Source organism: Mizuhopecten yessoensis, unplaced genomic scaffold (genome assembly GCF_002113885.1).
Source record: "Mizuhopecten yessoensis strain PY_sf001 unplaced genomic scaffold, ASM211388v2 scaffold10781, whole genome shotgun sequence".
Taxonomy (NCBI): domain Eukaryota; kingdom Metazoa; phylum Mollusca; class Bivalvia; order Pectinida; family Pectinidae; genus Mizuhopecten; species Mizuhopecten yessoensis.
Genome location: NW_018408718.1, coordinates 179,578 through 191,039, shown reverse-complemented (window position 1 = coordinate 191,039; position 11,462 = coordinate 179,578). Strand labels below are relative to the sequence as shown.

The following is an 11,462-nucleotide window of genomic DNA, read 5'->3' as shown; positions in this document are numbered from 1 at the left end:
AGGTGACGGGGTACATACCGTACTATTCATGGAAAAGTAACATAGAAACACTTACTGGTTGTGCAACAAGAATCTTCTCATAAAAGGAAAGAAAAGCTTCATCAACAGTAAAATATCACAAAGGTGCAATGGAAAACAAATATAATTTTTCATTTCGCCTTAACTCATTCACCCCTGAAGATACATTTGAACCCTTCAAATTCAAAAGTTGGAATAGTTCATTATAAAATTTCAGGGGTGAATGAGTTAATATGTTGTTCTACATATATAATAGATATACAGTAATGTGAAATGCGTGCTGGCTTGGCACACAGGTTGACGACCACGTCTCTTCTTCACAATGAAATAGCTGCCTCTACAGTCACATAGACACTGAATACAAAAACGGAACCATCCCAGTCTCCATATATTTACTTCATTAAATATTTCTAGAATTTAACAGTAATCAGCCTGATCGCTTTGATTTTTCTACTATCTCTCTGATATTATCTCAATTACACATTGTTGGAAACATTTAAGGCTGGAACCTTAACTCATTCACCCCTGAAATGTCATAATGAACAATTCCAACCTTTGAATTGGAAGAGTTCAAATGTTTCTTCAGGGGTGAATGATTTAATTACATTAATTACAGTTCCTCCCCCACTCCCAAGACATTATGTTTAAACACTAAAGAAATTTTCCACATTTATTCTGGACTGTTGGTTTTCTGTAAATATTGATGAAAAAAGTGTTTGGGGCTGGTATACCTCAAGATAAAATGTGTTTGAGGCTGGTATACCTCAAGATAAAATATGTTTGAGGCTGGTATACCTCAAGAAAAAATGAACTCTACTCTTGCACATTTTGAGTTGAAATTAAGTTTGAAGACCCAGGTTATTAACCCTTTTACCACCATAAAGACCATAATGGATTCACCCCAATAAATGCATGGTACGGTCTACCAAAGTTACCTAGGGGTGAAAGGGTAAAGGGTTCTGATTTATTGCCATTATTACAGTATTTGAAAAATGCAAGTTGAATAAAATATGACATACTAACACAGTGATGACCTAAAACTCGTCTGATACAGAGAAATTGCACTACATGTGATTGGTAGCCATGTTGATTCTTAGTGATAGCAAAATATTTTAAAACAAATATTTATCAGTTGGTTCAAATCCTTCCTAACTGATGACTCACTTCGCTGGTCAATAGGTAAAACGTGGACAGAAGGAACTGTATTTGCTAGCAGCACCAAGTCAACAAAGCCCGATAGACAACCCTCTATCTAATGTAAGGGTAAAGTTAACCAAGCCCGATAGACAACCCTCCATCTAATGTAAGGGTAAAGTTAACTAAGCCCGATAGACAACCCTCTATCTAATGTAAGGGTAAAGTTAACTAAGCCTGATAGACAACCCTCTATCTAATGTAAGGGTAAAGTTAACTAAGCCCGATAGACAACCCTCTATCTAATGTAAGGGTAAAGTTAACTAAGCCCGATAGACAACCCTCTATCTAATGTAAGGGTAAAGTTAACTAAGCCCGATAGACAACCCTCTATCTAATGTAAGGGTAAAGTTAACTAAGCCCGATAGACAACCCTCTATCTAATGTAAGGGTAAAGTTAACTAAGCCCGATAGACAACCCTCTATCTAATGTAAGGGTTAAGTTAACTAAGCCCGATAGACAACCCTCTATCTAATGTAAGGGTTAAGTTAAAAAATATGTGGCTATTTTATATCAATCAAATACACGGGGTGACCATTCAGTCTAATGTTGGTTGTCTGACAAGTTTAAACTTTTATCTCACAATCATCGACAAAGTTCAATTAACAGACAGCAACAACGCTTCATCAAGTTTTTTTCTTCCTATACACACAAACAGATAAAATATCACAGACAAATCTCCGCCTCCTTCCAGGCAGCAACGGTTGAGTTCAACTCCGCCTCCTTCTGGACAGTGTAGGTCAAAGTTAAACTCCGCCTCCTTCTGGACAGTGCAGGTCAAAGTTAAACTCTGCCTCCTTCTAGACAGTGCAGGTCAAAGTTATACTCCGCCTCCTTCTGGACAGTGTAGGTCAAAGCTCAATGTCAAGGTTAGTCATCTGAACAACACTGTAACATGTTGACTAGGAGTCAATCACAGAAACAAACACATCCTGTTATGATTGGTGATTTAATGGATACAATGTGTTCATTGGTCTTTTTGGAATTAAGTTATTGAAAATTTGGGAACCTCCAAGCCTTCTTACAGTCCTTAGGATAGTATAGACGCCCCTCATTTGAGGTACTTACAAAACCCGTTCTGACCACAGGTACACACAATCTTGACCTCCTCTGTAAGGTACTTTTAGTCCTTAGTTGAGGTACTTGCAACATCAATTTTTTCTTGTTCACAAGTAACCAGGATCTTTACCTCCTCAAATGGGAACTTGGTAGTCATAAGTTTGGGTATTTGCGACATCGTTTTTGTCCACATGTATACAGGATTTTGACCTCCTCAACAGGGAACTTGTAAGTCCTTAGTTAAGGTACTTGTGACATTGTTTTTTGTATTGTTCACAATTTGACAGGATCTTGACCTCTTACTCTGTAGGGAACTTGTAAGTCTTCAGTTGAGGTATTTGCGACATCGTTTTTGTCCACATGTACACGGGATCTTGACCTCCTCAATAGGGAACTTGTAGTCATATGTTAGTTCCTCGCTCCGTTTGATCCTGAAAACGTGAAATGCAAACAAATATTTAACAAAAATCTTCATGTTTTTTTTTAAATTTGTCTATTTGGCTATTTATTTCAACCATCAATTCAGTTTCTAAAAACGATATTTGCTATGAGGTTTTGAGATTAAGAAGGACGCTCTTCGAGCTTATAAGACAGATACTTACGCCCTTCTGGCGAATATGACATACTTATGCCCTACTGGCATATATGGCAAGATACTTACGCCTTACTGGCAAATATGGCAGGGACTTACGCCCTACTTGCAAATATGACAGATAATTACGCCCTACTGGCAAATATAACAGATACTTACGCCCCACTGGCGAATATGACAGATAATTACGCCCTACTGGCAAATATAACAGATACTTACGCCCCACTGGCGAATATGAAAGATACTTACGCCCTACTGGCTAATATGGCAGGTACTTACGCCCTACTGGCAAATATGACAGATACTTACGCCCTACTGGCGAATATGACAGATACTTACACACTACTGGCAAATATGACAGATACGTACACACTACTGGCAAATTTGACAGATACTTACGCCCTACTGGCAAATATGACAGATACTTACGCTCTACTGGCGAATATGACAAGATACTTACGCCCTACTGGCAAATTTGACAGATACTTACGCTCGACTGGCAAATATGACAGATACTTACACACTACTGGCAAATTTGACAGATACTTACGCTCGACTGGCGAATATGACGATGTGTTTCTTGCCGTCCACCTGTATGACTTTGGAGTAGCAGTTGGGCTGTAACAGAAAAGACAGTCGTCATGGATACAAGATCATGATGGATTCACAAAACCGAGGAGAATTAAGTCAAGTGAAAGATTTAATGTTATCTTACTCTCTCTAGAGTTTTGTCAATCTGCAATTTAATGTCATGTATGTTTGGTTCACTTTATTATTTTTTTTCATCTCATTATTTCTTTCAAACTCTAAAATATAAATTATGATATTAGGAATTTTTCAGTCTAAAGGAAAAAAGCCAAAATTTTGCCCACGTAAATAAATAACTGATTAAGCAAATTCAATATGGTCCAAAGTCTTGTAACAATTTTACAACTTTGTTTTTTGTTTCACTCTGGCTTCTAGGCAGAAATTCTGTAAATAACAAACTGTCTCTGTATGACATGGTCTATGTCCTGCGGAGCAGTGAAAAATATGTATTAAAATGATAATCAATCTAATTAAATCAGTTTTTCAAATCTGAGATCAACGATCAGAAGCCTCCAGCAATAACCTTTCTTAGAAATACATAATAACTATAATTTTTATTTATTTTACAATAGTTTTGAAACAAGCTATTCTAACTTATATAAAAACACCCTTGATGGCCCCGATTTTACCCATGTGGTCAAGCAGGTGACCCCATACCTTTTCACGTCAGATCGGGGAATCGAACCCCGGCCACCTTGGTGAAAGGCAAGTGCACTATCCAGTGCACCACCCGACCACCTCTCTTAGAAATAATGACCTCTCTCGGATTAAAATTGTAACATACCTCACAAGAGTGGTTGATAAAGCGAGCGGCACTGCCGCGCATTGTGGCATCCACGACATCCATGTCGTCTATACGGAACATGTAACACCCTATGCCCTGAAAATTGAAGATCACATAGTAAAAACATGATGCTCTTCAAGTCTCTAGAGGAGATTTCAAATTTTTCATCTCAATATTTGACAATTGAAATCAGTGCTCAAACACTCAATAAATTCATTGCAAAGAACAGATTAAACTGTGACATTTCATAATACTTTTTTTGTCGAATGTGTTTCTGTGTAACAAGCTACATGTTTCTTTCCACTCTTCACATGACAAATTTTAAATATTGGCAAAATATGGAATACTAATAATTTTATCATTGTAATTTGTCTCCTGAAATGTTCCTTCATGAAATTGATCTCTCTTTGTTGTCCTTTTACTGCTGTGTCATCTCCCTTTGTTTATCCTGATGATGTGCATGTCTATTTAACAGTGAATGCTGGTCTCAGTTGGTTGCTGGTCATCAATAATTTCACTCCAACTCTTGAAGTTTTTCCAACAAGATGATTTAACTTGTGATGTTCAGCCGTGAGAGGTTGGTGTAATTCTACTGAACCATGACGAAGTACAATCAATTCAGCCATTTACAAGTGTTTACCTTGCTTTCGTAATACTTCTCCCTCTTGTCGGTGAGAGAGGAGCGGATTACCTCCCCTGCATACTCAATGATCATCTCCCCGCCGTCAATATTCCTCTTACAGAACAGGCCCCGGCCATGTATAAGTGACCTACAAAATGCACATTTTCAAATAGAAAAGCGATCCTCTAGAAATACAGTAATACTTGAAAGAAATTGAGTGATACAGTTAGATATTTAGTTTTTGATATTTTTTTTACAAAACTTGTCAAGAACAAGTAAGAAATCAGTAAGAGAGAGAACAAACAATGACATTTCTATGCAAGTTTGCCCAGCACCCAATAGTCAGGGTGTTGTCAGATGGTGAGACGGATCAGCAAAAATACCAAAAGGTAAGTCTATTAACACTAGGGCATATTTGCCAACTCTCCCTATTTAGGAGGGAGTCTCCCGATTTTGGACCCAATTTTTTTTTTAGTATTTTCAACCAGTGAATTTGCTGAACCATTCCTATATTCTAAGGTCTGATGATTCCACATGAAAGAACAACTCAAAATCTGCCAATTACATGTGTTTTTACATGTGTTTTTTGTCTCTAGGGGGGAAATACACACAACTATTTATGTTTGAATTTTAACCCTGCAGAATCTCCCCCATAGAATTTTCATCAAGTTGGAAAGTATGCAAGGGCACAACCCCCCTTCCTTCAATTAGCTGCAGTTATTGTATCCTAGAACTAGACTGTTCTGGTCTACCAGGCTGTAGAAATTATTATTAGCACACTGGAAAGTAAAACCACAACAGACTGGCGTCCTTACAACAAGGAAGATTCGCTGTAGCTTCACACACAAGAAGGCTCCCGCGCTGTGGTATTACTTGGCTTAGAAACACGTTTTATTTAAAAGTGAAATGAAAACACCTTTGGTTCAATTTCTGTTTGATATCCTGAGCAGTAAATAATTACCTGTATACACCCACAGCCTCCCGCGAGTGCTCCTTGAGTTTCCTGAACCTCATCGCCATTGGCAGATCCATGCTGGTAGCTCGTCTGAAGCAGTGAAGAAATGTAAAACATTAAAGTCAATACAGTACAATGTGTCAGTACAGCCTTGTAATACTACTTAATGGTGTTTAATTTATCTCTGAAGACAAACAATCTATAATTTAACAATTATCATTTTCCGCCTCCTGACTATTTATGATAGAGAAATATTACAGCTGAACAGCGGGGTACAAAGTCCTAAATATGTTTTTTCAAAAGATTAAAGATTACCCATTACAAGAGATATAGTAGGGCCGCAGAAAGTTGGCGAGTCACACCGGGAAAGCATGACCCCAGGACTCAAATATCTCGCCCCGAACATCACTGGCTAGTATCATAGTAGCTTTGATATTGTGCAAAAGATATAGCTGCAGCACCCCAACCTACAAAATGTCCCTAGGTCATTTAGGGTCCAATACGAAACCATCTTGTCCTTTACCAAATATATTTGTACAATTTATTGTAACCTTGACCTTACAATGACCTAATTAAGCAAGTCCTGACCTTTGACCTTACATTTCTTTTTTCAGGTCACCAAATGACATTTGACCTGAACTTGTGTGATTTGTGACCTTTGTCTTAACCATCTAGGTAACCTCGTGACCTTGAACAGATATTAATGAAGCTGTGATATACGTAGGCCTGTTGTTGAACCTAGTGACCTTGAACAGATATTAATGAAGCTGTGATATATACGTAGGCCTGTTGTTGAACCTAGTGACCTTGAACAGATATTAATGAAGCTGTGATATACGTAGGCTTGTTGTTGAACCTAGTGACCTTTGACCCCATTACTGACCTTTGCGACTTCAGGTTCATCTCCACGTCACTCTTGCCGGCGGGGACAGGGTTCGGTTTGCGACGGTACATAGACATGAGGAAGCTGAACATGTCAAACGGCTTGCGTCCATGGTAACCCTCGGTCCGGATACTGCCGGTAGGATTCTCCGCCGGCTCCTGAAACAGCCATGACAACATAGGAAATGGAATACGACTGAGTTTTTATGTTCAACCCCAATTAAGAATTTTCTCTTTTACTAGTGGGAAACCAGTCTCAAATATCAGGCATTCTTTCTTTTTTTTTTAAACAAAACAAACTCATTCACCCCTGAAGACACATTTGAACTCTTACAATTCAAAGTTTGGAATATTTCATTATGAAATTTCAGGGGTGAATGAGTTAATGATTTTTCCTCCTGCTAGCCTCAATATCAGTTCCAAAAATTCTAATTCCAGATTTCAAATAAGACAGGTGATATTTCATTAGCTGTCTTTTTAACAGATTTATCCTACTTGTCCCTTTAACCTTAACTCATTCACCCCTGAAGACATAATTGAACTCTTCCAATTCAAAGGTTGGAATAGTTCATTATGAAATTTCAGGGCTGAATGAGTTAAATTTGGAATTCTGGATTTCTTTGCAAATGAGAATTATGCCAAATTTACCTCAAAATACACCAGGGGACTTGTAAATGATACTGCAGATGTAAGCGGAAAATACTGTGAACTACTGTATTTTCCCATGTACTTGATTTCACACACTATGCTGGTAGGTTTTAATTGTGAATACACAAATACGTAATTCAGAGGATGCTATTTCAATATTGAAAATAAATGCCTACAGAATAGATATTCACGAAATAATTTTAATCCTGTAAATGAGTTTCCTTTTAACCTAAAAATTAATCTTGTATTAAAATAAAGTGATTGACAGCTGTCAAGACAGAATTTGTTGTTAAGAAGATCTTACCAGCTCCTCGGGTGAAAGGTCGTAGTGATGGTAGAGTGTCTCGTAGTTACGGAAGTGTTGTACACCATTCAGCTGTTCTATGAGGTAGCGTAGCGAGTTGTGATTAACGCCAAACATGGTCACACCGCTCATACCTACAACAACGTTCAACCACAATAGGTCTTTATCGTCTCTATCAATAAACAGTCCCAGGATTCTACTGGTTGAAACACATGGTATTGTTCATGGACTTTTCTAAATGAATTCAAGCACATTTCTAGCATTTTCGAACATGTTTTCTTTCAATATTCTAGGTCCAAGTTTATGAATATAGGTATTGAGATTTTTTTCCATTTTTTAATACATCTGTACTGTAATAAAGCATGAAATCAAAACAAACAACAGAGTTAAAACAATTATAAACCTTTCTATGCTAAATTTATATTCGCATAAACTGTAAGAAATTACTTTTCTATCAAAACATTCCTAATAGAAAGTAATACATGCTAACTGTCTTCTGTGTATAAATGAACACACTTTTCCAGGTAACACCTGTTCCCCAGTAATTCTCATCACTTACTTTGGAAGGAAAGTTGCTTCATGTGAGCGGCTACTCGAGCATCTTGAACTCTCTCTGCTACCTGTCTCCACGCCTCTGTCAAACAGATAATTAAATTAATCAGAAAACACATACTGTCTCCACACCTCTGTCAAACAGAGAGTTAAATTAATCAGTAAACACATACTGTATCCTCGCCTCTCTCAAACAAATAATTAAATTAATCAGTAAACACATACTTATAATTAAATTAATCAGTAAACACATACTTATAATTAAATTAATCAGTAAACACATACTGTCTCCTCACCTCTGTCAAACAGATGATTAAATTAATCAGTAAACACATACTGTCTCCCCGCCTCTGTCAAACAGATAATTAAATTAATCAGAAAACACATACTGTCTCCACACCTCTGTCAAACCGATAATTAAATTAATCAGTAAACACATACTGTCTCCCCACCTCTGTCAAACAGATGATTAAATTAATCAGTAAACACATACTGTCTCCAAACCTCTGTCAAACAGATAATTAAATTAATCAGTAACCACATATTGTCTCCACGCCTCTGTCAAACAGATAATTAAATTAATCAGTAAACACATACTGTCTCCCCGCCTCTGTCAAACAGATAATTAAATTAATCAGAAAACACATACTGTCTCCACACCTCTGTCAAACCGATAATTAAATTAATCAGTAAACACATACTGTCTCCCCACCTCTGTCAAACAGATGATTAAATTAATCAGTAAACACATACTGTCTCCCCGCCTCTGTCAAACAGATAATTAAATTAATCAGAAAACACATACTGTCTCCACACCTCTGTCAAACCGATAATTAAATTAATCAGTAAACACATACTGTCTCCTCACCTCTGTCAAACAGATGATTAAATTAATCAGTAAACACATACTGTCTCCCCACCTCTGTCAAACAGATGATTAAATTAATCAGTAAACACATACTGTCTCCTCACCTCTGTCAAACAGATGATTAAATTAATCAGTAAACACATACTGTCTCCTCACCTCTGTCAAACAGATGATTAAATTAATCAGTAAACACATACTGTCTCCTCACCTCTGTCAAACAGATGATTAAATTAATCAGTAAACACATACTGTCTCCACGCCTCTCTCAAACAAATAATTAAATTAATCAGTAAACACATACTTATAATTAAATTAATCAGTAAACACATACTGTCTCCCCGCCTCTGTCAAACAGATAATTAAATTAATCAGAAAACACATACTGTCTCCACACCTCTGTCAAACCGATAATTAAATTAATCAGTAAACACATACTGTCTCCACGCCTCTCTCAAACAAATAATTAAATTAATCCGTAAGCACATACTTATAATTAAATTTTGATACTATGACCTGGTTTATCTTTAACTGTCCCAAGACAAGGTTGATGATTTAACAGACTTTTTCTTTAAAGGGACATAACTCTTGACAAAAAGTAAGAAACTTAGGTGCATAAGAACACCATGTATTGATCATGTGTACGGATTTCATTTAACAGGAGGGTAAATGAGATCAAACGTCCGCTAGTGGATGTTCAGTAAAGTTCTGTATTCCCCAGTTGATGGATTCCTAAGAGTAACAGAAATTCAAAGAATTGATGACTAGACAACATGGAGACAACATCTATGTCGTCTGGTCATCTCTTCTTCAAATTTCATTTAAATCGGACAGACAGACAGATAGACACCCTATTCTGATGTTAAATCAGACAGACAGACAGATAGACACCCTATTCTGATGTTAAATCAGACAGACAGACAGATGGACACCCTATTCTGATGTTAAATCAGACAGACAGACAGATGGACACCCTATTCTGATGTTAAATCAGACAGACAGACAGATGGACACCCTATTCTGATGTTAAATCAGACAGACAGACAGATGGACACCCTATTCTGATGTTAAATCAGACAGACAGACAGATGGACACCCTATTCTGATGTTAAATCAGACAGACAGACAGATGGACACCCTATTCTGATGTTAAATCAGACAGACAGACAGATGGACACCCTATTCTGATGTTAAATCAGACAGACAGACAGATGGACACCCTATTCTGATGTTAAATCAGACAGACAGACAGATGGACACCCTATTCTGATGTTAAATCAGACAGACAGACAGATGGACACCCTATTCTGATGTTAAATCAGACAGACAGACAGATGGACACCCTATTCTGATGTTAAATCAGACAGACAGACAGATGGACACCCTATTCTGATGTTAAATCAGACAGACAGACAGATGGACACCCTATTCTGATGTTAAATCAGACAGACAGACAGATGGACACCCTATTCTGATGTTAAATCAGACAGACAGACAGATGGACACCCTATTCTGATGTTAAATCAGACAGACAGACAGATGGACACCCTATTCTGGTGAACTTTGCTAATGTTACTAAGTTTCAAGGGTTAAAATTATGGTTTTTTTACGATCTTGTGCACATACCGTCCATGCTATCTGCACGACAGGAGAACCCGTCATCACTGTTGATCTCGAACACAAGGTAGGGATCATTTTTGCTGCGAGCCGTGTCGTGCGCTGGGCCACGTCCGTGTGGTTCGCTGGCCTTGGAGTAGGGTGTGGCGATCACTTCCTCTTCGATCTCGGGCTGTGGTAACGTGAGCAGATCTTTCTGAGCGTGCAGAATCGGGTGGCTCATTACACCTACAATGTTAAATCAAAAGGATAAAGAAATATAAATAAAGTGACCATGGTCCATATTCGTATTTAACCCTTTCACCACTGTAAACCATAATGGACTCATCCAGATCAATGCATGGTATAGTCTACTCAAGTTACATAGGGGTGAAAGGGTTAATACAAGAACATACTTATATATATAGAGGACCACAAAAAAATAATTCTCTTGCATTTAATGAGTCTCATCTGAAAGCAATTTTTTACAAAAGATATTAACTCCTTCACCCCTGAAGACACATTTGAACTCCTCCAATTCAAAGGTTAGAATAGTTTATCATGAAATTTCAGGGGTGAACGAGTTAAAGGACATTAATGATACTGGAAATAGAAAAGCAACAGTTGGACGTTGAAGAACTTGTGACTCACTGAACTCTATAGAGACTCACTGAACTCTATAGGGACTCACTGAACTCTATAGGGACTCACTGAACTCTATAGGGACTCACTAAACTCTATATAGGGACTCACTGAACTCTATAGGGACTCGCTGAACTCTATAGGGACTCACTGAACTCTA

General features: G+C 37.6%; 1 protein-coding gene across 2 annotated transcripts in view; it reads right to left on the bottom strand.

Moving 5' to 3' along the window:
- Positions 1-209: 209 nt before the first annotated feature.
- LOC110462400 overlaps positions 210-11,462 on the bottom strand; it is a 64,741-nt gene continuing 53,488 nt past the window's right edge. The window contains exons 29-37 of one of the 2 annotated variants that reach the window (XM_021516351.1): positions 10,691-10,909; positions 8,207-8,281; positions 7,648-7,781; positions 6,697-6,854; positions 5,820-5,903; positions 4,877-5,006; positions 4,237-4,332; positions 3,415-3,482; positions 210-2,703 (exon numbers count right to left, since the gene is read on the bottom strand). In XM_021516351.1, the coding sequence (XP_021372026.1) occupies positions 2,598-2,703; positions 3,415-3,482; positions 4,237-4,332; positions 4,877-5,006; positions 5,820-5,903; positions 6,697-6,854; positions 7,648-7,781; positions 8,207-8,281; positions 10,691-10,909 (1,070 nt within the window). In that variant the 3' untranslated portion in view covers positions 210-2,597. The remainder of the gene's footprint in view (positions 2,704-3,414; positions 3,483-4,236; positions 4,333-4,876; positions 5,007-5,819; positions 5,904-6,696; positions 6,855-7,647; positions 7,782-8,206; positions 8,282-10,690; positions 10,910-11,462) is intronic. The other variant, XM_021516352.1, reaches the window with a different exon arrangement.